Here is a 27065-nt window from a genome sequence, read left to right as displayed (position 1 = left end):
AGACTTTTGATACACTTTAAAAGTAGAATCCGTAGGTTTTACTGACTGTTTGAATGTAAGGTGTTGAGGGAAAGAAACAAGTTAAGGATGACTCCCCCAAGTTTTTTGGCCTGAGCAACCAGAGGGAATTGCTATTTACTGAGAAGGGAGAGACCTGCTAAGTTGATTATGCAGGTCTGGACTTCAGGAGAGGTCTGGGTTCTAAATACAAATCTGGGAGAAGTCACCTACAGATGTTCTCTGAAGGCATGAGACTGGATGGAGGAGGTCTTTGAGAGGGGGAGAGGTGTGTGGTCTAGGGCACAGGTAGAAAGGGTCTCTTAGATGCACAAATAGTTCATCCAAGGCAGAAGGAGGACACAAGACAATGTGGGTGCAGATGCAGGTGGGTAATCAATTTGAGGAGGAATTCATGGACTAGTTGGCATAACCTGAGCTCTACAGAGTTGGACAGAGAGAGCCCAAAGAAATGTATCTCAAATAATGCAACAGCCTAAGGGTGTCCTGGTGCTTTCAGTTGGAAATAGAACTTTCCCCAGAAGTAAGGTTTTTTGATGCTGCTGCTGTTTTGTCTTCTGAGTTGACTATTGATGAGCATTTCTGGCCACTCTGTGCCCTTTTGTAATTCTCTTCTAATTTCTTTTTTTTTTTTCTTTTTTTAATTTTTTATTTATTTATGATAGTCAGAGAGAGAGAGGCAGAGACACAGGCGGAGGGAGAAGCAGGCTCCATGCACCAGGAGCCTGATGTGGGATTCGATCCGGGTCTCCAGGATCGCGTCCTGGGCCAAAGGCAGGCGCCAAACTGCTGCGCCACCCAGGGATCCCCTCTTCTAATTTCGAAACATTTTCTGGATCTCTTTCTTTCCATCCTAACTACCAGTATCCTAATTCAGGCTTTCATTACTTCACCATTAGACAGTTAGAGCATCCTGTATCAATTATCCTCAAAGTTCTTGTTCAGCTCATCCCATATGTTGGTACAGATTTAGGTTCCTTTTTTTTAAAAAAAAAAAAAAAATATTTGTAAGTAATCTATACCCAACAAACTTCCAACCCTGAGATCAGGAGTTGCACACTTCACTGACTGAGCCAACCAGGTGCCCCCAGAATTAGTTCCTTAAAGCACAGATTTGATTAAGGGTCAGCCCTTCTTAATCACTCCCTATGTCTTTAAAGTTAGTCCCCCCCTTTGAAGGCTTTCCACAACCTGGTTCCTCTCTGCCATTGCAGACCCATCTTCTACAGGCCTCCTCTATGAACTTTACTCAGACCAAGCAGTATTCTTGCTGACACACTTGTGGCATTGGCTTTCCTGCCTCTGTATATCTGCTCATGATATTCCTTCCACAAAGAAGGCTCATTCTTTTTTCTCACCCCCAAATCCCACTCTAAAGAGACGCTTGTAATTTAAGAGCCTGTATATCCTGGGACACCTGTGCCTAGTAGTTCTCTGGTACTGTGATACATTGTCAAAGATGTTGCTGTTGTCTGCCCTACAGGAACAGATAACCTTCATCTGTTTTTATGTTCTCTGATGATTGCTGACTAGTAAGTTTTCTGTTTCCATTGTTAACTTTAATGAAGCAGTGCTTGGGAATAATAACACTTTGAATTTTTGACAGCAGAATTCATTTTCAAGTTGCTTGGATCAATTCATAAATCCTAGCCCCACTGAAGAAGTGGAAAAAAATAATATCTCAATATTTTGAGCTCTATAATATTATGCAGCTTTCTTCACAAAATCAAAAAAGAGGGGGGAAAATGAAAAAGGAAGGATCTGAAGCAAAGATACCATATAAACACAGGGCATCATTATTTATCAATGTTCAGAAAGATTCACTACATGAAATATTATTTTAAATTTCCTGGTACTTGATATGTCCTTTTAAGAGTGACTCGGATTCTCCAGGCATCGTAAGACACTGTGTGCCACCCCCCACCTCCATCGTCCACAAAAGCACATTCAAGCAGTGCTGCCTGCCTCCCTCCTTCTATGGAGCCTGACTCACCGCTCACTGTATCTCTTCAACTGATAACATGAATTTCAATTCCATTCAATTACCAACTTTTAATTGGATCCCATTGCCAGATTGGTCTCCTGTTCCAGAGTGTTTCCTCTTGGCTGCACTGTTACTATGGCTACTTGGTTCCTTCTACTTACTTCCTGCATTAGGTTGATGACATCTACTGTGGTATGAAGCTAGACAGATAACTGTAAAATTGCTACAGTACCAAACACTGTCATCTTGCATCCTGCCTTCCTCCTACTGCCCATCTGGAATGGGATCAAGTCTAGATGGTAAGGTTAGTAATTCTTCTATATTACTTTTATTTTAGGAAGCTTCACCAAGTTTTAGAGTCAGAAAATTGTGGAGACGCTCTTTCTCTGCCTTCTCTACTCCCTAGCCCCACCCTAATAATACATACTTCCAAACATATGGGTTATACATTATAGAAAGGAGCCATAGAAGTCCCTTCATTTGATGAAAAAGTCTTCCTTTAGCTTCCTTTTTTTTTTTTTTTTTTTTTTAAGATTTTACTTATTCATGAGAGACACAGAGAGAGAGGCAGAGACACAGGCAGAGGGAGAAGCAGGCTCCATGCAGGGAGCCTGGTGTGGGACTCGATCCTGAGTCTCCAGGATCAGGCCCTGGGCTGAAGGTAGCGCTAAACCACTGAGCCACCCGATTTGGGGTTTTAAATTAACTCCGTTCTGGAATTGGGGAAATTAGTTACACTTAAAAAAAAAAAAAAAGAAAAAAAAAAAAAGGACATTCTTTGGTTGTTAGCAAACTGCTGTATGCCCTGTATATCCATAAATATTCATTGATAACCTTCAGGTTTTATGGGACATGTTAACTGGGCCTGGGCCTTTAATGGTTAAATTGAGCGTTGTTAATAAAAAAACAAAGAGCATAGAATGTCATGGAACCCACCCTTTGACCAGGAAACTTGAAATTTTACAGCTAACTCAGGAACAGACCTGGTTTTACACCAAAATTATTTAAGATGATAAATAGTATTCATCCAGAAAGAAAAATATTTGTTATAATGTTCTCTTGTGGAGAGAACATTACATAAAGTGAGCTTACCACCAGTGGGCTTGCTGGATGCCATTTTTCTAGTTTCTCATTAGCTCATACTATCACCTTTTCTCTAGAGAGCTAAGACCAAGAGACTTTCAGTGTCATTCTTCCTGTGGCTAAAAAGCAGGACTCACAGTTAGCTCAAATAAACACAAAAATAAAATGAGAGGGATCTCAGAGTCTGCAGGAATGGATTCTGACAATAAAGACTTTGCATTTACTCTGCTCCTTGTGCCTGGGGTTTTAATTTAACACATCAATGAAAAGCCAGCATTTAAAAGGGGGGGAAACACCCAGCAGGACCTACTTTTATTAGTGCAATTTGTAAGAAATTACTGCATTTAATGAGAAAATCGTTAAGCATGAAAAAAATGGGCTGTGACTGAACTTGTGGAGCTTAAATGGTGAGGTTTTAATTGAGTTTTTTTAGTTATTGGTAAGAAAAAATAATAATACAAACCCCACCAAAGCTGTATCCCCACTATTGAGGTGGTCAACGTTTTATATACATTCGTTCAGTCTCCTGTGCCACTGGTTATGTGTGATCCCGTGGCTGTGGTGCTGTGCTGTGGGGTTACGGCCTGTTTCAGATCCCAAAAGGGAGGCAGGCAGCTTCTTTCTATGCTCAGTGAGGAATTCTGGGGCCAGTAGGCTTGCAGAGCAGTTTCTAAAAGGGGGAAGATGAGGGAAGAGGCAGAGAGCAGGACAGCGCTGCATCTACTTCACGGTCTGCCTGCTGAAAGATAAGACATTCGAACACCATTTACAGGTTCATAAAGCTTATGCTTTTTTCCTAATTCTCAAGATTATTTTGTTCCACCCATTGATTTCTTTTTTCCCCAACAAAAATATTTCATTAAAGACCACAAAACTAAAACGAGGAATACCAGACCAAGGAGCACAAACATTGAGGGCAGGTTCTGCCTGGGGTCTTGGATCCAGATCAGCCTCTTCTGGAAAGAGCAGCAGAAAAGGACCTTTAAGAAATAAGTCAGCATATCTTTTGTCATGGAGAGGAAAATATTTAGGATCTCTTTTTTTGTACTTAAATTTTCAGAAGATCATTGACTTCTGTGAAAAGAGAAACACCATGGGAAGGGTTCAGTCACTTCAGTGCTTCTGGTTTGTCATAATCCACACAGTTGTGTGGCCGCTGTTCCCTGGGTTTCACGCTGTTAAACCTGAGGGAAAGGGAGATGTATGTAGCTGGAAAGATGTTTCAAGTAACAGGAAAATCTCTTTTTTTTTTTTTTTTAACATAGTTCTGGTTTTATAGAAGTATGCTTTGTATATACATATATATATTTTTTTTTAATTTTTATTTGAGAAAGAGATGAGAGTACAAGTGAGGGCATTGGGGGTGGGGGGGGGTTGGTGGGCAGAGGGAGAGGGAGAAGCAGACCCCCTGCTGAGTAGGGAGCCCAGTGTGGGGCTCCATTCCAGGACCCTGGGATCATGACCTGAGCTGAAGGCAGATGCTTAAACAACTGAGCCACCCAGGAGTCCTGCATGGGTATATATAATTTTACATATATATATGTACTGGGCTGGGAAGCGCCTTAAATAAATGACTGTGAACCTTTTCAGTAACTTTCTGTTGAATGTCATTGTATCCTGTTTCACTAGAAAGGACAAAAAAACCTATATATTTTATCTTCCCTTATTGTTTAAAGAATACTTTGTTAACTTTGCATTTGCAAGATACATCCAGTGCACAAAATGGGGCATCCCTGTGTATGGGCTCGTAGTACCAACTGTCTTGAGTGGCCCCTAGATCACTCCTCACCCTTCCCCTTTGTGCACCAGATCTGAGGGGTGGAGGCCAGGGGGACAGAACTAGCCCCTGCAGGTTCCATTTTCCAGCCTCCCATGATTACTAGCCTCCTCCAGGGTTCAACCAACAGGAAACCCTGGTGGGAAACTGGTGGGAGGTGAGGCAGGGGGGAGAAGCCAGAGTATTTCTTTCTTCCTCTGTGTCAGGCAACATCTCCAACATCTCCTCCATGGCTTCAGCTCCCCTCGGACAGGCCCCTGAGCTCTAGTCATTATACCTCCCTCTTCTGTTTTCTACCCCTACCCTGCACTGCCACGGGATGCTAAGGGCTTCTTGCTGTTTCTAATCTCTGGGTTACAGCACCATTCTCAGTTGGTTTTACAGCTCTTCATCACCTGGGTAACAAATTGTCTGCATTAAATTTCCTTTGTTAAGTATTCAGAGTGATTTCTGTTTTTCTGGTTGGACCCTGACTGATAGATGCGCAGTGCCTACCCACGATGACTAATTTATATCATGTAGTAAAGAGACATAAGCCTGTTGGCTATCCATTTCTGTTCTAGTTGCCTGTATTAGTATTAAAATACAGGCTCATTTTCTTATCAGGCAAATGTTTCTTATATAAGTTTCTGGCTTAAAATGGTGATTGTACTTACGTGAGCATTTAATCGGTGGCAGACTGGACTACTTGTTTTTGGGTTTTATTTGCCGATAGATATTATTCTTTTATTCTCTTAATTACTGACCTGACCATATATTTATTTAAGTGCTTAAATTATACCATCACTTTGTTTTATGAAGATACCTCTGTCGTTGTGTAAATCTGTTCTTAACATTCAAAAATAATTTAACTGCCAACTTCTGCAAAATGTGAACCCCTTCAATAATTACAGTTCACATGAGGCATTGAGATAGTGAGAAGGATTAAATTGGGAAACATCCTGAATGATGCCTGGGTTGAGTAAAATCATTTGAGATGGTTTTACAGCCCTTTATATATATTGTGTGACAGATGAGCAAACCCACTGCTGCTTTGGCTCTGTCCAGTGAAGGGGAAAAAACCCACAATAACTGACTTTCTTTCATTCTGTTGGAAACATCTTTGCAGAGAACAGGTAGTAAGCAAATGTCAAGTCAGAGGCTGACAAGCACATGGCCCCAAGTCTTTAGGCCTTTGAGACTGTACATTAAGAGAGGTGATTCATTTTCAGGGATTTTCAGTGGTTTTGAATATTTTCTCTAGAGAGGGAGAATATACATTTCAGATTAAACAAAAAATACTCTGCCATTTTCCCCATACATGACAGTTTTCTATCTGGGTTGCTTTTTTAATATAACACTGAAGTATTATTGAGACTAATTTTGTGTATCAACAATCTGTACATGTGTAAGATGCTGGGTTAATATATAATGCTCATATTTAAAACCTCAAAGTCTAGACCTTTTTTTTTTTTTTAAAGATTTATTTGAGAGAGAGCATGAGCAGGGGGTGGAGAGAGGGAGAAGCAGGCTCCCCGCTGAGCAGAGAGCCCTATATGGAGTTGTATCTCAGGGCCCCAGGATCGTGACTTGAGCTGAAGGCAGGTGCTTAACCGACTGAGTCACCCAAGTGACCCAAAAGAATTATTTTATTTTTCAGGGTAATTTGCTTTTATTTTATTTTTAAAATTCTTTTTAGAGAAGGAGGGGCAGAGGGAAAAGGAGAAAGAGAATCTTAAGCAGGCTTCACGCTGGGGCTCGATCTCATGACCCGAGCCAAAATCAAGAATCAGACGCTTTACTGACTGTTTGATCTTGAATGCTCCTTGAAATAAATGATGTCCCTTGCCTAAGATGGATGGTCCTTTCAGTGGCCATCTTTTCTATTAGCTACAATGAGTATTATTGAGCCTCTGACTAATTCTGAAAAGCATTTTGGTGATTGTAGTTGGGGCTGTGATTTACTGAGTATGAAGACGGACAGGCCATTCCATACCCTATAATTGATGTAGAAGCAGTGATGAGCACTGTGATGATCGGCATTTCCCTTCTGTGGCGTGGGGCGGATGGGAGCTTCAAAAGTATCATCTAGCTAAAGTAGAATGTTACTTTTGTCAACCATTTCTGCATTTTACTTTTATTTAAAATGGCAGGAAAATGTGAAGTGCCACCAAACTTTGGAAGGGAAGTCTTGTCTACAACCCACTGTGATACTCAGTATGTTACAACATCATCCATCACAGCTATTTGCTGGTGTTAAATGGTTCATGATAGTCAGTGAACCACAAAATAGTCTGGATAGACCAACAGAATTTGGAATCATGGGCCAGTTGCACAGGCCATGTAACTGATGATTCCTGAAAGGGCAAAATCTGGTTCTTTGTATTCATTGGATTTATTGCAAGTTTGGAGATGTTTATCTCCCTGTGTTTTGAACTTCCTAGAGAAAAAGACGGTCTAACATGTAAATAAGAAAACTCAATTCAGTTAGGCCCACAAATACATAAGAACTTGATTCTTTTTTTTTTTTTTTTTTTTTTAAGATTTATTTTTTAGAGAGAGATAGCGAGAGAGAGTACGAGCAGGGGAGAGAAGCAGATTCTCAACTGAGAAGGGAGCCCAACTTATGGCTCGATTCCAGAACCTTGAGATCATGACCTCACCCAAAGGCAGATGCTCAACCACTGAGCCACCCAGGTGTCCCCCTGCAGTTCATTCTTAAAAAGAAAGTAGATGTTGAAACTCCTACTTCCTTTTTCTTATATCCCCTCTTTCCTATATCATCACTGCAAATGGATTATTGGCTTTTGCTTTTGCTTTATTTCAGTCTCCTAAATACTTTCCTCTGTAAGATGGTAACCGTGTGTGTGTGTGTGTGTGTGTGCATGCACGTGTGTGCACACACCATCATATGTCGAGACAAAATGGGTCAGGAAACTTTTTTCCAAAGCAGTTCAGTCCCTATTTAGTTGATCTATGGTTTCCCGGATTTAAGGACTCCCTAAGCTTCAGTACCTAATCCTTTGTACTTTTTATACTTTCTCTTGCAGTCTTTATGTCACAGTTTGGACACACACAGACAGCTCTCCTCTTTAATCTCTTAGCATCTGTGATACTGTACCCTCCTGGTTTTTGCCTACCACTCATTCTTAGCTCCCTTGTCAGTTCCTTTCCCTCTCTATGAGCTTGGTCTTTAGCCCTCCTCCCATGCAGTTGCTCTGGATCCAAGCTCCATCCTGCCTCAGGACCCTCACACAGACTGTTGTCCTCTGGGACCACACCCCTCCAGCCTTCCCCTAGCTGATTGTTCCTCCTCCTCCTTCCCCTCCTATTTGGACTCCATGTGCTAGACTATTTGCTTCTCTTCAGACGTACCTGTGCTTTCCCACCTCTCCTCTTCTCCTTTGTTCATTCTGTTTTCTGCTATATGATGGTCAACTGCTGGTTTTCATTGCCCAGCAAAAAAAAAAAAAAAAAAAAAAAAAAGCCACGTTCATTTATGAAAGTTTCTTATAATCAGTCACCAAAGATTTTAAAAAATTTACATCAGCGGATATGTTTCCATACAGGTCATAGTCCTCTTCACATTTACCTCCTGTTATTACTTTTGTATACATGTTATATCCCCTCTTAGACTGTAAAATCCTTAAAGGCAAGGGCTTCATCTTCACCTTAATCATGTCTTCCACAGAATACACTCCAGGGTCTACCCTGTGACAGTTACACAGGAAATAAATACTAGGTTAAGTTACTGAAAATTAATCACTACATCAAGAGAAACATTTACATTGTAGCTCACTTAGGTCCCTCACTCTCATTTCAAAAGAAATGAGGAACATTAGTGTCTGGGATTACTACCCATGGCCTGTGAAGGCTCTTGTGCCTAGATCCATAACTCCGAGTGTTTTCACATCCGCCTCTCAGAGCCAGCAGGCTGCTCTAAGTGGTGTAGGGCCCTGGTCAGACCCTTCTGTCACTTCCCTTCTCCAAGCTGAAGAAGGAGGTAGCTTCTATTGCCTTGAGATTCTTGTTGGCTTTCCTCTCTGCCTACCCATCAGGGCTGTGTTATTTACCTTGCTTAAAAAGACCCATCCGAACATCCTTTCTCTCCTTTGAATGTTGAGTATTAATTCACCACTGCGGGATAAAATTGGTAAAGATTTCAGAATTGAAAGGAAGAAATTGTTTCTTTAATCCCTCAAGTTTGCTAAGTACTTTATTATAATGGAGATCGTAGTCTTCTAGTTGGTGAAAGAGATGGGGATATTTTTCTCTTGCTGCAAAGTTATTATATTAGGAAATACTTTGTCCAGGTGTGTTTTGTTTTGTTTTTAAGATTTTATCTATTTAGTATTTGACACAGAGAGCACAAGCAAGCAGAGCAGCAGGCAGAGGCAGTGGGAGAAGCGGGCTCCCTTCTGAGCAGAGACCCTGATGCTGGGCTTGATCCCAAGACCGAGGATCATGACCTGAGCTGAAGGCAGACACTTAACCAACTGAGCCACCCAGGCACCCCTGACCAGGTTTTTGGTTTTGTTTTGGTTTTGTTTTGGTTCTTATTTTAAGATTTTATTTATTTAGAAAGCTCATGTGAGTTGGAGGAGGGATAGAGGGAGAGAGAATCCCAAGCCCAAGGTGGGGCTTTATCTCATGATCCTGAGACCATGCCTAAGCCAAAATCAAGAGCCTGATGCTCAGCCAACTGAGCCATCCACGTACCCCACTTTGTCCAATATTTTTAATCCTTTCCATTTGGCTGTAGGGTCCTTTGGAAGTAAGTTGATGGTACTGAGTTTCATGTCTTTCCTAAAACATTGAACAGTATTCAGGTCACTGTGATTCAGTTAGTAGCCTCAAGCCTTTATAGGCAAGCCTTGAAAGTAGTTTCATTAGTATTGTGCATGTACCCATTCCTAACTCTTAGGATGCTCAGACAAGGCTGTGGTTGTGGTCACACCTTGACCGTTCAGCATAAATTGCCCGGCCACCCAGCAAATGAGTGGTTTCAGGGCACGAGTGAGAGTGAGCCTTTATGCCATGAATGTGTACATCTCCTTGGTTTGTTCTCTACCAGTCGTAAGGGGCAGTTTCAGTCTGCTTAGCAACTTACATTCCCTGAAGACTTTATGTTGCTATTTTCCTCTGCTTTTTTTCATTTTGAAAAATATTTGTTTGTGAGGCAGCCTCAAGTTGCAACCCATCTTAAAAACAATAACATTATTAATGCATTTCCTCCTTCTGTAGAATTTATGACATTGCTTGCTAACAGTTATTGTTTATTAAGTATTCATGGCTTGTAGAGTGCGGAACAACAGAGAGAATATCAGGTTCAGCCAAGGGCAGAAGATAATGTAGCAATGATTCCTCATTCTAAAGGAATAGTATTAAATTAAGACAAGGGCTGGTCTTTTCTAATTTGACCTATGATTGGTAGAAGATGGGGTGTCCCTGGCTCATTACCCTTCTCCGTCTGGCACTGTTTGACATTTATCATGAGTGAGATTAGGTGAAGGACTAGGGGATCTGTTTTCTATGACTATACCAGGAAAGACAGTTCCAAATTATCCAGATGGCCCCTAAATTCCGAGGGGAGAATAAAAAGCAACCACAATTTTTTAAAACACCATTTAGTATTAGTCCCATAAGGAACATTTAGCTGTAAGTCTAAACACTTTAGAAATTACATCTTATTTCTTGGCAGATATCAGTAAGTATTACCCAAACTTTTCAAATACAGACTTTCAGAATCAGCATTTTGCATCTCATCTGCCCTTCCCCCCCCCCCAAAAGAAGAATAGCTTTTGTGCATACTGACCATGAGGCTTCTGAACCATAATACATACTTAACAGGCACACAAAGCATATTCTCTCTCTATAACCAGTGTCGCTCAAAATGAGGACAATAAGTTTGTTGTCTTATGTTCTAGCAAGTTGCCAGCTGATAAATCGCATAGAACAGTTTCTGGATACTAATGAGACACCATATTTTATGAAGAGCATGGACTGCATCACAGTCTTCCGGCAAGAAGCCATTCAGGTAACACAATCCTATATGCTGTTGTCCTCTTCCTAAACAGCCACCATCACAGGGGAGACATACAGCACCCCACAAGCACGGGCTTTGGAAATAATTGTTCTTATGGTGAATAGCAGTGTTTGCCAAGAAATGCCGAAATGACTATCTTTTTACTATCACTGTCGTTTCTGAGGGGGCATAAAGCTGGGTGGGGTAAATGGGGATGCTTCATCCCTGGGAGTTAGCTGCTTATTACATCATAGCCATGACTGCATGATTTCTATTTATGGAACCAGGGAAATTTCCATTGTAACCTCTGGTGACCCATTCATTAAAGGACTGGCTATTTTAAAGAAATTGATAAAAATATATATTGGTGTGATTTTTTAGAAGGATTTTATGAAGAGGGGTGTGGGGATCTGGAATGCCAGGAAATACTAAGAACGCTGAAAATTAATTACTCAGAGCCACACCTCACTTTTTGTGTGGGTTTTCTGTTTGTTTTATTAGGAATTTTGAAAAAACTGTGAAAATCTTCCAAATTATTTCTAGGCTTTTATATGTAAACTCTAGGCAAGAGTGAGCAAATTTAAATTAGAAAGTATATTTTTAAAGCAGGCGCAGTTGTAGTATATGTTCTCATGTGGGTGCTTATTAAGTATTGGCTGTGTGAGTTAATTCTTGCATTGTTTAGGTTCTTACAAAGAATGATAAGAAAATGAGAAAATTGTTAAAATTAGAAGATTCAGGAGTAAATGATCCAAATGCCCTATAGATATGGGCAAAGAGAGTCAGTGTAAGACAAGGATGTCCCGAGTGGAGAATGATCTGGTGTAAGTGGGAAAAGGTAGTGAAAATGTCTTGCTTTTTTAGCACTACCCCGAGCTAGATAGAGCACCCAGTAACACCTCTCTGCACTGTTGTCACCGCGTGTCCTTGAAATTACCCGGTCACTCGATTTCTTAAAAAAATAAAAAATTTTTAAAAGCCAGGGAGAGATGGAAGAGCATCAGGAGACTCTAGAGACATTTCAGACACTCTTAACATGGAGACCTTTTCTAACTGCAAAATCTATAATACACACAAGAAAGGAAAAGGGCTTTATAATTGGGAAAATGTGAATACTGACTGGTTATTTACTACTGTTAAGGAGTTATTACTAACTTTTTGGTATTTTTTAAAAAAAGAGTCCCTCTCTATATTTTAGATACTGCATACCAAAATATTTATAAATGACATAATGTGCTTGGCGTTTGCTTCCAAACAATCCGAGGGCTGTGGGAGATGGTAGGGGAATAGGTAGGGCAAGACTAGCTGAGGTGACAGTTACTGAAGCTGGGTGATGGGTATATGAGCATTCATGAAACTCTTCTATTTTTGTTTGACTTTGTCTATATGGAAGAAGGTTAAAAAGCACAGCACCAGGCCACTGAAAAACTGGTGTGGCTCTGAGCAGTCATGTACCTTTCACAGATGGGAGGTTCCCAGCAAACAAAGCTGAAATTGGAATGCCAGACCAAATCTCTTCGTTTACCAGAGAAGGATATTACATATAATATATATATGTATGTATGTAATAAAAATATATATTACATATATTATGTAATGAAAATATGTATATGTATTAAATATTAAAATATGTATATATTTAAGACTTTATTTATTCATGGGAGATATATAGAGAGAGGCACAGACATAGAGAGAGAAGCTGGCTCCCTGAGGGCAGTGTGATGTGAGACTCGATCCCAGGACCCCAGGATCATGACCTGAGCCAAAAGCAGACGCTCAACTACTGAGCCACCCAGGTGCCCCTATATACTTTTCTTATAAATAACAGTGGATTCAGTGTATATAGCCCTTTTTCCTAGGAATGACTTGTTTCAGTATTTGCTCTGACCTGACGCCTCTCTGTCCCTGCATGCCACCAAAGTTTTCAGAAGAGCAACGCTTTAATGATTTCCTGAGAGCTCTTCGAGAGAAAGTGGAAATGAAACAGTTAAATCATTTCTGGGAAATTGTCATTCAGGGTAAGGTGTCTTTTATCATTTTCTCCAAATATCTTATGCCATTTTTTCTAAATCCAGTGAGTGAAAATCTTGCTTATTAGTAAGTGCAAAAAAATAAGTAATAAATAAGTAAACATAAAAGTCCCATCTTGAAATTCTGGGTAGCATGACCCATTTCCAAGATGGTACCTCTCAATCTGTTGGAAGAACCTATATGGGCAAACATTGCCCCCTTTCTCAGATTCTTGGACTCTTCCATTCTCCTGGACCCACAGCACTGTCCCTGACCTCACCCACATTTTGCCCTCCTGCTACTTCTCATTAGCATGTTCTTAGGCTTTCCATAGCAGCAGACCAGCATTTTCATCACCAAAGCTACTACCTCATGTATTCACAGTGACCAGTGCAAACTCAGCCTAGAAAGAAAGCAACACACAATCTTTCAGTGTTAGGCTTGATGTTGGATCGCCTCCATTTTTTTTTTCACCTGACTTGATTTTCCTTCAGAACCAGGTATAAGATATTACCTATTAAAAATACCTCTTATGAAAACAGTGATGTTGAAAATTATGAAACTTTTCACTTGAAGTGGGGCCCTCAGATTAGTTTCGACCTATCTTTCTGTGCAAATTCTGTGAAAAAGGAGTTGCATATCTAGCTATCCAGCTTCTAAGGGCAGCTTTTCATCACACAGGCAACTATTTTCCTGACAGTTAATTTTTCAGCCCTTTAACTTCTACACTGGGGAGCAAAAGCAATTAGAATAGGTGGTGAATGGGGCTTACTCAAATCACTTTGGTGTCTCTGCTGTCGACCTAGTAGATGAAGGAGATTGGTTTTGGTATTTATTGATTGCCTCCAGCATATTGTTTGCTGAAAAGAAACTTACAGGACATACACAGGTACATATTTTCTGAAAGCTTATATCCTATTGAGAGAATACACATGACCTATGCCATTTCTAGGTGCAAATGGATGTTAAATATATGTGCTTTTCTGAAAGTGTATCGTGCATCCGCCATTTGAGGCAAAAGAAAATCTTAGGAAGAAGTGAAAACTGACGGGTGGATTTCCTATCCTTCATTTGCTCTCACTAAGCTAAAATTGATGTATGTGCTAAATGATAGATACAACCATTGTGAGAGCATGTTTCCTCCCAGCCTTGGGCTTCTGACCATTCCATCAGTAGCGAGTAACATTACTAGAAGTCAGAATGCCTGCACATTCCTATATTGGGTATCTAATGGGTCTGGGCCAAACTATATAGTCATTCAGTTATTTATTTACTGAGCTCGTGCCATGCACTCCATTGAGGGGAATAGAAAGATGAATAAAACCCATTCCCTGCCCTGGAGAAAAGTATGGTCCATTAGAAGAGAGAAAATTCGTACACATAGTTATACAAGGCAAGATATGATGATAGCCTTTTCAAAGGCATCAACAAAGGCATCTGAAAACCGAAGGAGAGATTTAATCAGGGAAGACTTCATGCAGCAAATATCATTTGAGATGTGGCCTTTATTTTACTCAAGCTAAGTGGGAAACAGGATAAGAGGGAAGAACAGTGTGAGTTAAGTGCCTTTACAGTCTTCCATTTCTTATAGAGAAAGCCCCTGTAGAGTTTTAAAAAATCTCCAGTGCAAAGGTAAGAGGGGGTGTGGTAGAGAGGAAGGTACGATTGGGATTGTTTCTTTGAACTTGGGTTTCACTCTGAATTACTTTTTAGATGGAATTACTCTGATCACCAAAGATGAAGCTCCTGGAAGTTCCGTCACAGCTGAGGAAGCCAAACAGGTACTAAGGAATAATGCCATCTTTAGATAAATTATTGTAATGGATATTATTTTCTTGATGCCCATTCTTCCTTGAAAAATTTAACTTTTAAAGGTAACTAAATTAGTGTACCCATTCTTTTTTTGACCAATTGGCTAATTCCTTCCACTGCAGCATTTTTATAGGAGAAATTGTAAACTCCTTCAGTCTTCCATAGACTCTAGTCCCGTTTCTAGAACTCACCTGGAACTGTCATTAGCTCTAGAGCTCTTGAAGTCCATAGCGCCTTCCAAGTTTATCCAAGACCCTGGTAAAGGCTGTAAAATCCAGGCAGCCCAGTGATTCCCACCATGGTCACACTTCAGTCATCTGGGGAGCTATTATTTAAGAAATATGATGATCAAGCTCCACCTTCAAAGATTCTGGTAATCTGAAATGGGGTCCCAGACAGGGTTTGAGTTCTTAAAGCCCTTCAGGTGATTGTGGTAGGTAGCAAAGTAGAGAAACCTAGTGTTCCAGAGTGAGGCACCATCCAGAGGTGTTTTTAGTAAAAGACCTCATGTATTGACACAAGCAGACCGAGGTCCCTGTTTTAATCTGATTCAGCTATGAGTCAAGTATGTGTGGCTATTGAGTGCGGTGATCTTTCATTAGACCTCAGGTTTGTGATGAAAGCTTAATAAAATTAAATAGAGTACCTCAGAAGTATATGGTTCAGGGGCACCTGGGTGCCTCAGTTGGTTAAAGTGTCTGCCTTCAGCTTCAGTCATAATCCCGGAGTCCCAGGATCAAGCCCCAAGTCAGGCTCTCTGCTCAGTGGGGAGCCTGCTTCTCCCTCTGTTCCTCACCCTGTTCATGCTCTCTCTCTCTCAAATAAATAAACAAAACCTTAAAAAAAAAAAAATAATGTGATTCATATAACAAAGACAGCATCCCTGCCCTCTAGAAACTTAATCAGCTACAGGCTTACAGAAGAAGGTAGTGGAGATTCAGAAACATAACTACACACCCTCATGGAGAGCTTGGTCTGGGCTGGCAGACAGGAATCTGTTAAGGAAGTGGCAGGAACAAGGCTGGAAGTATTCATCTTATGGCTAAATTCAGGCCAGATTTTAAAATGCCTTACAGTTTCAACTCAGTAAAGGCATTTGGCAAAAACCATAGTGTTTTTTGGGAAAGAAGTTAGAATATACAAGAATTTGTATTAAATATGCTTTGCCTGGCAAAAACATTTTGCTTAAGAACGTGTATGGTCCCGGCTTGCAGGAAGTAAAATCCTGACATTTTAGAAGTACTCTGACATGCTGATTATTGTCTCAGAAGGGGCTCCACTGTGTCTGTACCCTCTTCCACCACAGTCAATACTGTGAATATGTCAGTCCTCTAGAGGATGTCATTTAACTGCTTGATTTTGTTTGTTACTTTATATAGTGGCATGATAATATTTCCCCCTTGAACTAAATATATCATTCAGTGCTCTCCAGAGAGAACCAATAGAATATATATATGGATGTGTGTGTATGAGAGTTGGGGAAAAATTTATTTCTTTTAAAGAATTGGCTCATGAAATTGTGGGGACCGGCATACCTGGAATTTGCAAGGCAGGCCAGCAGGCTGGAAACTCAGGCAAGATTTCTGTATCACAGTGTTGAGGCAAGATTCCTTCATCTGATTGGACGAGGTCTACAAATATGACCAAGGGTGATCCTTACTTCAAATCAGCTGACTGTAAATGTTAGTCACATCTGCAGAATACCTTCACAGCAATATCCAGACCAGTGTTTAGCACCACAGCTGGGCACTTGGCCTGGCCGGGTTGACACATAAAATTAACCATCACTTTGCCTGAAGGTTTATCAGCTTTTGCTAAACAAGTATAATAAGGCAAATAATTTAACTTTAGTCCATTATTGCTTTTTTTTTTTTTTTAAGATTTTATTTATTTGAGGAAGAGAGAGAGAGTTTGAGCAGGGAAGAGGGGCAGAGGGACAAGCCGACTCCCCTCTGAATGCAGAGCCCCATGTGGGGCTCCATCAGGATCAGGACCTGAGCTGAAGGCAGACACTCAACTGACTGAGCCTCCCGGGTGCCCCAGTCATTATTGCATTTTAAAGAAATCTGTCACGCAAGTGAGAGTTGAGTATGTGTTACTGAGGAAAGAGGAGGGCACTGATCTATAAAGGTAGTATTTTTCTTCTCAGCCGTGCATCTTAACCAAAGGTGTCCCATAGCTGAGTCCAGAATAGTAGAGAGGAAAGAAATCTGAGAAGGGATGACGTGCTTCTTGCAAACTAACTGAGGCTTGTTCTGTGCTATAAATGCAGTGTCTGGAACTTAGGAGCACAGAGCCCAGCTGTGGGGAATCTTAACATCTGTTTGTTAAGCTGCAGGGAGGGCTTTGAGCTAACGACTAGGTATGGGCAGTGTCCTCGTGTGGTTCCAGGGTCAGCAGAACTGATTCTAGTTGGTTGTAATTGAAGCCCGCTCTGAGAACTTGGCCTTTTTTTTTTTTTTTTTGGTTCCTGAAACATTCATTTTGTTTTTCAGGGGGAAAATGTAATCCTTTGTGTTAAAAGTGTTTTTAAATGGCAACTGTAGCTTTTTGGAGAGAAAAGTATAGAGGAAGGAGAGCACACACACATAGGATAATGGGGAGAATCACAAGAGTGTGAGTCTGGCTTGGGGAAGCTGGCCCCTTGTGGTTTCCAGGAGAGAGACACGCTGCAGCCAGGCCAGGGAGGATAGTCTCTTCTGACTACACCACAGTATTTATATTACCTTCAAAAAAAAGTGTTGACTTTGGTCACTCCCCAAATAATCAATTAAAGAAACCTGACTATAATCAGAAGTTGAAGAGCAGTACTCACAGTCCATTTCAAGTCTTCTAAGATACTTATATAAGTCATTTAAAGTTAGCAAACTGTCAAATTATTGCTATTAAGTGTTGACAATTTGAAAGGAAATAATTATCCAGGGATGTCCATTTTAAATGAATATTAAATCTTAACTTTACACTTGGACATTTTAAGGAGAGCCATTTCTCTTTGGTGTATTCTCAAAAAGTGTAGATTTTATGACTCTTTGAGAAATCTAAGTTCTGCTACAGAAATAGAAAGTTCTTCCATGACGTATGTTTAAATAGCTACTTTCCTTTAAATTCACTGACAGCTCTCATTTCATTTTGAAGCCGAAACATAAGTATCCCTCTTTCACATGTATTTGTATTGTCCCTATAACCTGTCAGTTCTTTCACTTAACTTTTTCTGTTTGTTACTGATAGACCATTTGCCCTTGGTGTTTGCTTGAGTTTTGGGGTAATTGCGTTCTCTTCTCAGGGCATGGTTCTGTGGTGGTTGGGTGGCATGCTGCTTATTATGACATATTCCAGAAGCAGCTGGGAAGTTGTTTGCTCCAGGCCACCATCAGTAAAACACCTGGACTTGTAGAAGGTTAGAATAGGCTGATTCTTCATATAAAGTTTATCTTCTTTATCAAAGACTTTCTCTCTTTTTTAAGTAAGTTTCTTCTTTCTCACCCATATTGGGGTTAGAACAGGGATTCTCAACAAGGAGTGATTCTGCTCCCCAGTAGATTATTGGCATTGTCTGGAGTCATTTTGGTGGTTATAATGGAGGAGGGGGCTGCTGCTACTACTGACTCCTAGTGTCTAGAGACCAAGGATGTTGGGAAACATCCTCTGGTGCACAGGACAGCTCCCACATTAAGAATTTTCTGACCCAAAATGTTGATAATGACATTGGGAAGCCCTGGGTTAGAAGAGTTAAAACAAGCCAGATCCTTAACTATGGCAGAGACAGTTGGCTTAAGTTGTATATAATTTTATCCAGCTGAAAAGAATTCTAATGATCTAACAGTTTTTATTTTTAAAACTAAAGCTTCCAGGGGAAGCCTCATCTATAACCCAGAGAGAGGTAGTGTTCCTCAGTTGGTGGGCAGTGGGTGCGGCAGGTTGGGATTACCTGCACAGGGGACTTGGAAGAGCCCTCAGGATGACCTCCAGGAACAGACGCTGAAAAATACTGATCTGGTCTAAACTTCTTATTTTATAGATGAAGAAATTTAGGGCCCAGAGAAGTAAAATAAAATGGCTGAGATCTCTTAGTAAGTCCCTGACCAGGAGTCCAGTCTAGGACTGATCCCTGTTCCTCCTTTCATTTTACTCCATAGTAGGAACACAGAGGGGAAAAAAGATTATTTAAATACTCATTTGATACCAACTCAGGGTTGGAGTGGATATCATCATCTTTTTAGCACTTGTTTTCCTGGTAGCTGCATAATCTAGCCTCCTTTATTGTTGATAACATTGATTTTCAAAAAAAATAAAAAAAAAAAAAACATTGATTTTCCACCTTAGCCTCATAGATACAAGTTAACAATCTGGTCATTTTATAGACTCAGTCTACAGAGGTGATATGGTTTTGCTCATTGTCTCCTGGCAAGTTCATGGTTAGCAGAACTGACTAGAATCAAGACCCCTGAGGTCCTAGTATGGTCCTCTTCCTGCCACACCATGGCGCCACCTCTCCACCAGCCACATCATATACAAGAAAGATGCTCAATTTCCCTGTTGGCAAGAGTGCACCCAGTCAGTCTTCTGTGTGTGAGTTTGTAAGAGATCTCCAAAGCCTTGTGAAGGGTTATAAGATAAAGTTTAAAAATCATTTCTTGAGAACCGTTTTCTTTAACGACTGTCCACTCTTGACCCCATGATATTTTCCTTTGCTCTTTTCCACTTTCCTCCTCTGCCTTAAATCTCTGGTGGAGGTGTTCTCTGTGCTAATTCAAAGAAAAGCACTACAGTTTTACCTCATATTTCTTTAGAGGTTGATACTTTTAATATACAGTTTTAAAATTTATATTGAGGTGGAACATACATACAATAAATGCACAGATCTTAAATGTGCGACCCGATAAATTCTTACATGTTCACATATCTGGGCACCCACCATGCAGATCAAAATACAGAACATGTACATCACTCCAGAAGTTTCCATGTACCTTTCCCAGTAGAAATCCCTAGCCCCCGAGCTTATTGCTAATTCTGACACCTGGCACTTGAGAGTAGTTTTGCCTGTCCTTAACCTTTTGATTCATCTGTGATGTTAGAGCTGTTCTTTATTATAGCTATATAGTACTCCCTTTTATTATACCACAATGTATTTATTCATTCTCCTGATGATGGGCGTTTGATTGTTTCCAAACTTTGGCAATTATGAATAAAAATGCTATGGATGCTCTCTTTCTCTTTTTAAAAATACACTTATTTTAGAGAGGGGGAGAAATAGAGCAGGGATAGGGGCAGAGGAAAAGGGAGAGAGAATCTCAAGCACTCCCCACTGAGCATGGAGCCTGATGCGGGGCTTGATCCATGACACTGAGATCATGACCTGAGCCATAATCAAGAGACAGACACTTAACTGACTGAGCCACCCAGGCCCCCCTAAAAATGCTATGGATATTCTTGTACATATCATTTGGTGAACATATATTGGAACATAAAACCTACAATATGACAAAGCAAGTTTGCATACTTTATCTGAGACCCACCACAGCCTCATGAGATAGAGTGAGTAGTAGCAGTATTCTCATTTTGTTAAATATAGAAAGATCAAGCGGCTTGCCCAGGGTTACTGAGGAACTAACAGAGCTAAGGGTGGGGTTCTGCTCTCCCACATTAGGTTGCAGGATTTCTCTGCTCTGCAGTATTGCCTCTGTAGCACAATAGAAGATACAGGGGCATATAAAGCTCAGATCTACGCCCTTTTAGACAAGATACATGCAAACAGACCTGTTCTTCCTGATGCTTTTATACATCTGGATTATGGGTGAGTCTTTGGAATCACCTGATAATGTTGGAGTCAGCCCAGTGGAAGCCATGTGATTTTATTTTGGGGATTGGTAAGGGTCTGAGCACAAGCCGATTATTAGTTTTTAGTCTTATGGAGGAATTAGAGTGGAAGTTTCTATGCAGGCGTTATTGACTCCATTTCTCTGCTTATGGCCAGGGTTGCACCTCAGTGTGCTTGCAAAGTAATAGTTTATCCATTTCATAAGGCTCTCCAAGCAAGGACACTTTCTTGGTAACCCCAAGTAAATCTTGGTGGTTTGAGGAAGGAGGAATGTGTCACACAACTGTGCTTTCTGTTTGTTCTCGACTTCTGAGCATTGCAGATGGAAAGAACACAAGAAAAGATGAGAGTTGGCTCCTGCCCCTTCCTACTGCGTTCAGAGTCCGTTGCTTTTATTGAGAAAGCAGGCCAATCATTGAATTCTCTGCTGTATCTCTAGCTTCCCGTCACACCGCACAGCCTGCAAATTACTTGCTGTTAAAACTCTGATGAAGAAGAGTGATATGTGTAAGGGATCAGCCTTGCCTGGGGCTTTGGGGAGATAATGGATGGCAGCCCAGCTCATAGCTATCATTTGCTTACGCAGAAGTATGAAGCAGATCTGTCAGGAAAATCACTTGCAGATGTTTAGCACTTGATAGAAGTGAGAGTTTGCTTGCTGCTGCTCCTCTCTTCCTAGGAACTTGGCCTAGTCTCCAAGATGTGCCATTTGTGTTTAATTGTATGTAGCATGGTCACACTGTGCAGACAGTCCTGCCCCCATTTATCTGGTAATCGCACTGTGAAAGGGGCTGTGCAGGTGAGGAGAGGATGGAGTTTGGAGCTTATAGAGGCCGTGTGCCAGAAAACCTTCGGGGTTTTCTAGATTCATAAGTGCTTACCACGCACCTGCTTACTAGGGGTGATCAAGGATGTGGTCGGACTCTATAGTCCGACCTGCTGAGCCCAGGAGGTTTGTACTTGGAAGGTGCTCATCATTTGTGGCCTCACTGAGGTATGTGGCAAGACACAGCTCTACTTTTAATTCTCTCCACTCAAACTGGATAAATCTTTTCTTTTTGCCATGCATTTCTAAGTGTAGGAAAAATCATGTGGGTTAATGGTAATGAGTAGGAGAGCAGAACAAAGTGGAAACCACTTTTAATAATGATAATTAGAATCATAATCTAGGATATCCTAGATATCTTGGAATCCAGGATAGAGCAGAGTTTAATCTTTTAGACATACACCATATGCAAATAGGTGTGTGAATAATTTATCTGTACTAGGCCCTCAGATATCTTTTTTAATAATCAACCAGAGTAAGTAAATAGACTTAATGATATGGAAGCTCTGTTACAGTTCTGTTGCGGACTATTACCCCACCCCCACCCCTTGCTAGCGTTTCCTGTCTCTCATACCATTGATTCCAGCGTTGAATGTGGTCCAGCTTAAGGTCAACAAGGGGCTATGGAAAGATTCATAAATGTCCTGAGAAGAAGATAAATTCCTTACTCTCTCAGTCAAAACTGAAGTTAATGAATGGTGAGGTGGTTTTGACTGAGGGAAAACAAAGTCCAGGAGGGAGGTTGAGTCAAGAGCAAACCGTCATGGGCACGTCGAGGGTACCAGTTCTGCAGATACAGCCTCCAGTGTTGCCATCCTGTTACCTGTGTGCGTGAGTTTCTGGACACGAGCGGTGAAAGAACCTGGCTTCCTGAAACTTGCTGCATGCAGCCTAATGTTTAAAGGTGACTTTAGTTTGTGGTTTGCTAAAGTGATATATTTTAGCCTATTTGTAAATCTTAGGTTTCAGAGGCCTCAATGGTGTCCATTATCCCAAAACGGTAATGTATAAGGAAAGCAATTCTTGCCATGTTTTCATGTTGAGATGGTGAGGAAGGTGGAACTATACCTTCCCATCCTGGATGGAGGCTGCCACGGGAGAGCAGACGGGGGCCGGAAGGCTCACTCAGTGCGTGCATGCTCCACGCACATTGACCCTGAGGAATACCCAACCTTCCGCTTCCCACTTTAAAAACATTCACTTCTCTAGGTTTGCTGCCATTTCGAGTACTTATGATACCAGAAGATGGATCACCTCTGATGGTTAGATAAGTGGTTGATAAAACCTAGCTCCTAGGTGCAGTTACCACTTGGCCTTGAGGAAAGAAGTCCCCCTGCTATTTCCTGGAGTGACAGGATGGAGAGCAAGAGTTTTCAGATGATTTTCAAGGGCACCCAGTACCCTTTTAAAATCTGAATTTCATCCCTAGATCCTTACAGACTTCAATTCAAGGGCTTTTCTGCACATCTGCCTTTTTTAAGCTCCAGGTCTAGAATACTAATGCTGATCAGAAGCATGCACTAGAAGCTTTTCTCATCCACGTCCTTTTTCAATGCTTTCTAACACTGTTGGAGGATTTCCAGAAAAGGAATTGCCCAGTTTCCCAAGCTCACCAATTTTTGTGTTTCACATCATTTACAGGAAGTCTTTCCTTGTGTCCTCCATATTGTTGAGGAATGCGATTCTAATTGTTGAGTTCAAACACTTGATTCTTGTGCTCTTTTCAGAAGAGACCAAGACATTCTGGCTTGGGGAGTTTGGTTCTTAACCCTAATGAGCACATATATCCTGCAGAAGCACACACAAATGGTAGCATCAGGTGTCCTCTGCACCTGACATGGGACCCTCCATGGAGTCACTGCCTTGGCGAGCCGTGTCATTTCCTCCATCTTCACAAGAACGTTCTCTTGGTGACTAGTTAATATGGGCTATTTAACTTCAAAATCAGTCCTCTCATCTGGGGCCATACGGAGGAGTATGCGTCAAGGTGGTGTTTCTTTGAGGCCATTGCAATGAGACTTTGCTAAGTAAGCCTTCTTAGGTCTGCCTGTGGCACTGCTACAGACTGTGCTCTCCATCCAGAGAGGCTAACGTGTATGTCATTTTGGTGTCCCCGACTTTTGTTCACAGTTTCTGGCCCCTAAAGAACATCCAAATGAAGACACAGCAGCCGTATTTGCAGAAGGTGGTGATGTGGATGATTTAGTAAGTGCTTTTAATATATATCAGGTGTTCTCCAGATGGAACTCACCCGAGCTGTAAATACAGCCACAACGCTGCTTATCGTAGACTTGTTTCTTACGTGAGTTTTAACTGCTGACACACCAGAAGCTCCCTCCACTATTATTTATTGCCATTATAAATTTAATCAGATAGGTAATTTCATAATGGAAATTCCTGTGCTCTCTGGTTTCACTTACATTGTTCTTTCAGTTTAATCCTCTCCCGTAAAGGACTGAGAAGAACTGGCAAGGCCATTTCTCCCTAGCAGCACAACGTCCTCATTTACTGAAATTGCTCTCAACCAAAATAAGCAATACAAGGTGCAATTTGTGTGGGTTCACAAATAAAAACAGCCTTTCAGAGGTCTAATTCTTGAACGTTCCCAATTAATATCAACAAAATCGATGGGGGCATATGGGGGGTTCAGGACCTCCTCACACCACGTTGGGGTGCCTGGCAGGCTGTGGAAGTGTTGGCTTTGTATCCACCTGTCGTGTGTAGAGACTTCCTGCCTTAAGCCTCACATGACAGCTGATTCCAGGAAAAACTTTTCTTGTGGAGTTCGTAGTGTTGTAGTGAGATCCTTGGTATTTAACTCCTAAGATAGCAGTACGTGTGAAGTCCAGGCATGCCACCAGTGAAGAGAGCCACTGTCATTAAACTGCCTCCTTCCTCCCGGAGAAGTGGTCTGGGGTCGGTCTGGTTCTTTTCTAAAAATGTTCTTCTTGTTCACAGCTGGACTTGATATAGGTCGTGGCTGTGTGGGGAATCTACGAGAGTTGCCATCGCTGTTGTGCTGGGAGTTCTATCCAGAGGAAGCCATTTGGGGGGAACTGGAAGCTCTGGAGATGGTCCCTGTCGGTTATGTGGAAGTGAAGCTCCTAATTCTCTGGAATGAATATATACATGTGTAAGGGATAATTTAGGTCCCATACACGTTTATAAAGAATCCTTGTTATTTTCTGATCCGATGTGTTATTTTTTCTGTGGTCTTTATCAATCTCAGTATATTATGCATGTACTTTGAAGTTTCTGGAAAATGGGTTTTGTGACCTGATATGTTGGTGAGATCATGGGCCTTGTGAAGTAGGCTCGTCCAGAACTACGACATGTTGTGGGCGAGTTTCTCAGTCCTCCCTGCGAGATAGAGTCCACGGTCAGATCCTTGAGCAGCAATCACAGCTTCTGTCGATCAAACAGCAGCATTAGTTTCTTACCAGCAAAAAGATGGGTTTGGGAAATCATGGCTAAGGGCTGACTCTTCCTCTTTATGGAAGCCTTTTAGTCCCCACATTAGGTCAGCTGTGTGTAGAGGGGGTTTTCCTTAAGCAGGGTGGGAGGGTGTGTACTGAGCTATGTGGTGCTGTCATGAAGAAAAGACGCCCAGCCTCTGACTGATCTGCAAACCTAAAAAAAAAGAAAACCAAATGGAGAGATTCACCCCTCAGTTCAGATTTTATAATTTCATTACTGCCAACTTAGAGGTCTCACCAAGAGAAGGTGTGGGTTGTGTTCAAACACTTCTCCCTTAATTTCCCATTCTTTTCCATTTCTACCAGTCTCCTTTTCTCTCTGGGTGATGTTCCCTTTCTTAAAATAAGAAAATAGCAAAACCCTTATTTTGTTCTAGACCTCATTCTTTCCCCGAGTTCTAACTCCTCCTTCCTTGGTGTCCCAGACTCCGTGGTGCCCAGTCTCCTGTATGTCCTCAGCACCCCCGTAAACGGTCACCGCTTCACTTCATTTTGCAAAGGTAATATTAAAGGCGTGACTGCCTTGCCCTTCCTGTGTATTGCCACTCATGAATTCTCTGCAAAAGAAATCTTCGTTGCTGTGCTGAGAATGAGAGACACTCTGTGCATTGCTTGAAAACTGCCTTCCGTGACTACATCGTTCAGTCAGCTGAGTGGAGAAGGAGTGGCTCCCTGGGGCCCCTAGGACATCCGCTCAGTGCTGTGCGCGCCGTAGCCAGTCCTGACATCCAGGTGCCTGTTTGAAGCAACCGCCATGAGGGCTGCCGCCTGTATCTCACTTGTCTTGTCGAAGCCAAGGAATGACAGACATTTCCTACCAAGTGGGAAAGCTTTGGACTCTTCTTCCTTATGCTCATCAGCTCCTCCTGGCAGATGAATGAGTTCGGTGGCCTGAGAAGCATTCCACATCTTCAGCAGTTTGCAGAGTTTCCTCTCGGCAACCGTCCTTCTGTCACACCGGGAAAAGGGGGAATCGGCTTAGTCCTTTAGATCTCCTGATACTTTCTGATGTGTGTTGTGCATTGTGGGATTATTTGTGCTTCTCTAACCCCATTTGTACCTAAATTTATCTGAACACCTGAAGAAAGAAATAGGTTTAACAGGCTAAGGAGAGAAAGGACTAAATTAGCCATGCAGTTTCTAAATCCATTTCCTGTAGGCACAGTGTACATGCTGTATAGACATGCGCACAGCATACTCTTTTGAGTAAAGACCTGCGTGATGTTTTGGGTGAACACACCAAAGTCCCATTTCCCTGAAATGAGTTTTGTGGATCTGTAAATAACGCCCAGGTGTTCCACCAGCTGTGACTTGGGAGAGGAGCAAGCAATACGTGATCATCCGCCGGCCACAGCCAGGCCTCAGAAGCCTGTTAGTCCCACAAATGATAGGTTTGTGAGCGAATCGGAAGTCACGGACTGACATCCGTCACCTTCGGTCTTCTGTGCCACTAAGGTGGGTATTGCCTTAGGAGGTGGAGATCAAGGAGGGGACTCCCCTCTGCCCCTCCGTCACAGCCCAAATGCTGCCCCCTTGGGTACATGCTGGCCCCGTTAAGAACCACTTTTAAATGAGTTTGAGGCTTTGCCAATTAATTTACATGTAACATTAGAATCTTGGAAAATTGTTTAGAAAACCATGTTGAGAATAGCCAGTTTTGGGTTTGTTTTTTTTTTACCTAGTCCCTGATGGCTTTAAAAATAAATGCACACATACATGTTTCTGTTTTGAAAATGTGCAGTGGTAATGCCTGTCTTTGCAGGTGATTTGATTCAAGCAACAGGTGATCTCTTGGGTCCACTGTCTCCCGTTGACCCCCTTCCTTGCAGTATCCTAGGTCCAGAGCATAAGCCAGTTGCTCATTTGGAGTCACTGCCCAGAGTGGGAGGGACACTGCTAGCCCAGATCCTGAAATTGTGTGGCCTTGTCAATGTGCCCAACCTATAACCTGCCTTCCAGGCTTGTTAAGGAGGAGCATGCCTGTGAGCGTACTTCGTAAGCTGCAAAATGCCTTCTGCAAATAAAGTGTTATGGTATTACGGAAACCCAAAATAGAGGGCACGGGCAGAACTTTGAATAGGCCCACCTTCCTGTCTTTATTTCTGTCTGCTTTCAGAACCTTGAATATACCAGTGCTAACTTTCATAATTATCTATTGCTATTGGACTTAGGCTTTCTTTCTAGTTATTACATGAAAATGAAGGTTTCTATGTGATCAAGCGAGGGGGTTAGGACCCAGGTTAAGTGCTGATGGTTT

The 27065-nt window shown here is 41.6% G+C and overlaps 1 protein-coding gene across 2 annotated transcripts in view; it reads left to right on the top strand.

Moving 5' to 3' along the window:
* Positions 1-26542, top strand: part of XRCC5 (X-ray repair cross complementing 5) — a 91316-nt gene extending 64774 nt beyond the window's left edge. For both annotated transcript variants that reach the window (XM_072741632.1, XM_072741633.1), the window contains 5 exons: positions 10769-10878; positions 12788-12884; positions 14590-14657; positions 23463-23537; positions 24291-26542. In XM_072741632.1, coding sequence (XP_072597733.1) covers positions 10769-10878; positions 12788-12884; positions 14590-14657; positions 23463-23537; positions 24291-24305 — 365 coding nt within the window. In that variant the 3' untranslated portion in view covers positions 24306-26542. The remainder of the gene's footprint in view (positions 1-10768; positions 10879-12787; positions 12885-14589; positions 14658-23462; positions 23538-24290) is intronic.
* The last annotated feature ends 523 nt before the right edge of the window (positions 26543-27065 follow it).

This window comes from Vulpes vulpes, chromosome 16, assembly GCF_048418805.1.
Source record: "Vulpes vulpes isolate BD-2025 chromosome 16, VulVul3, whole genome shotgun sequence".
Classification (NCBI taxonomy): domain Eukaryota; kingdom Metazoa; phylum Chordata; class Mammalia; order Carnivora; family Canidae; genus Vulpes; species Vulpes vulpes.
This window is presented reverse-complemented; position numbering and strand designations above follow the sequence as displayed.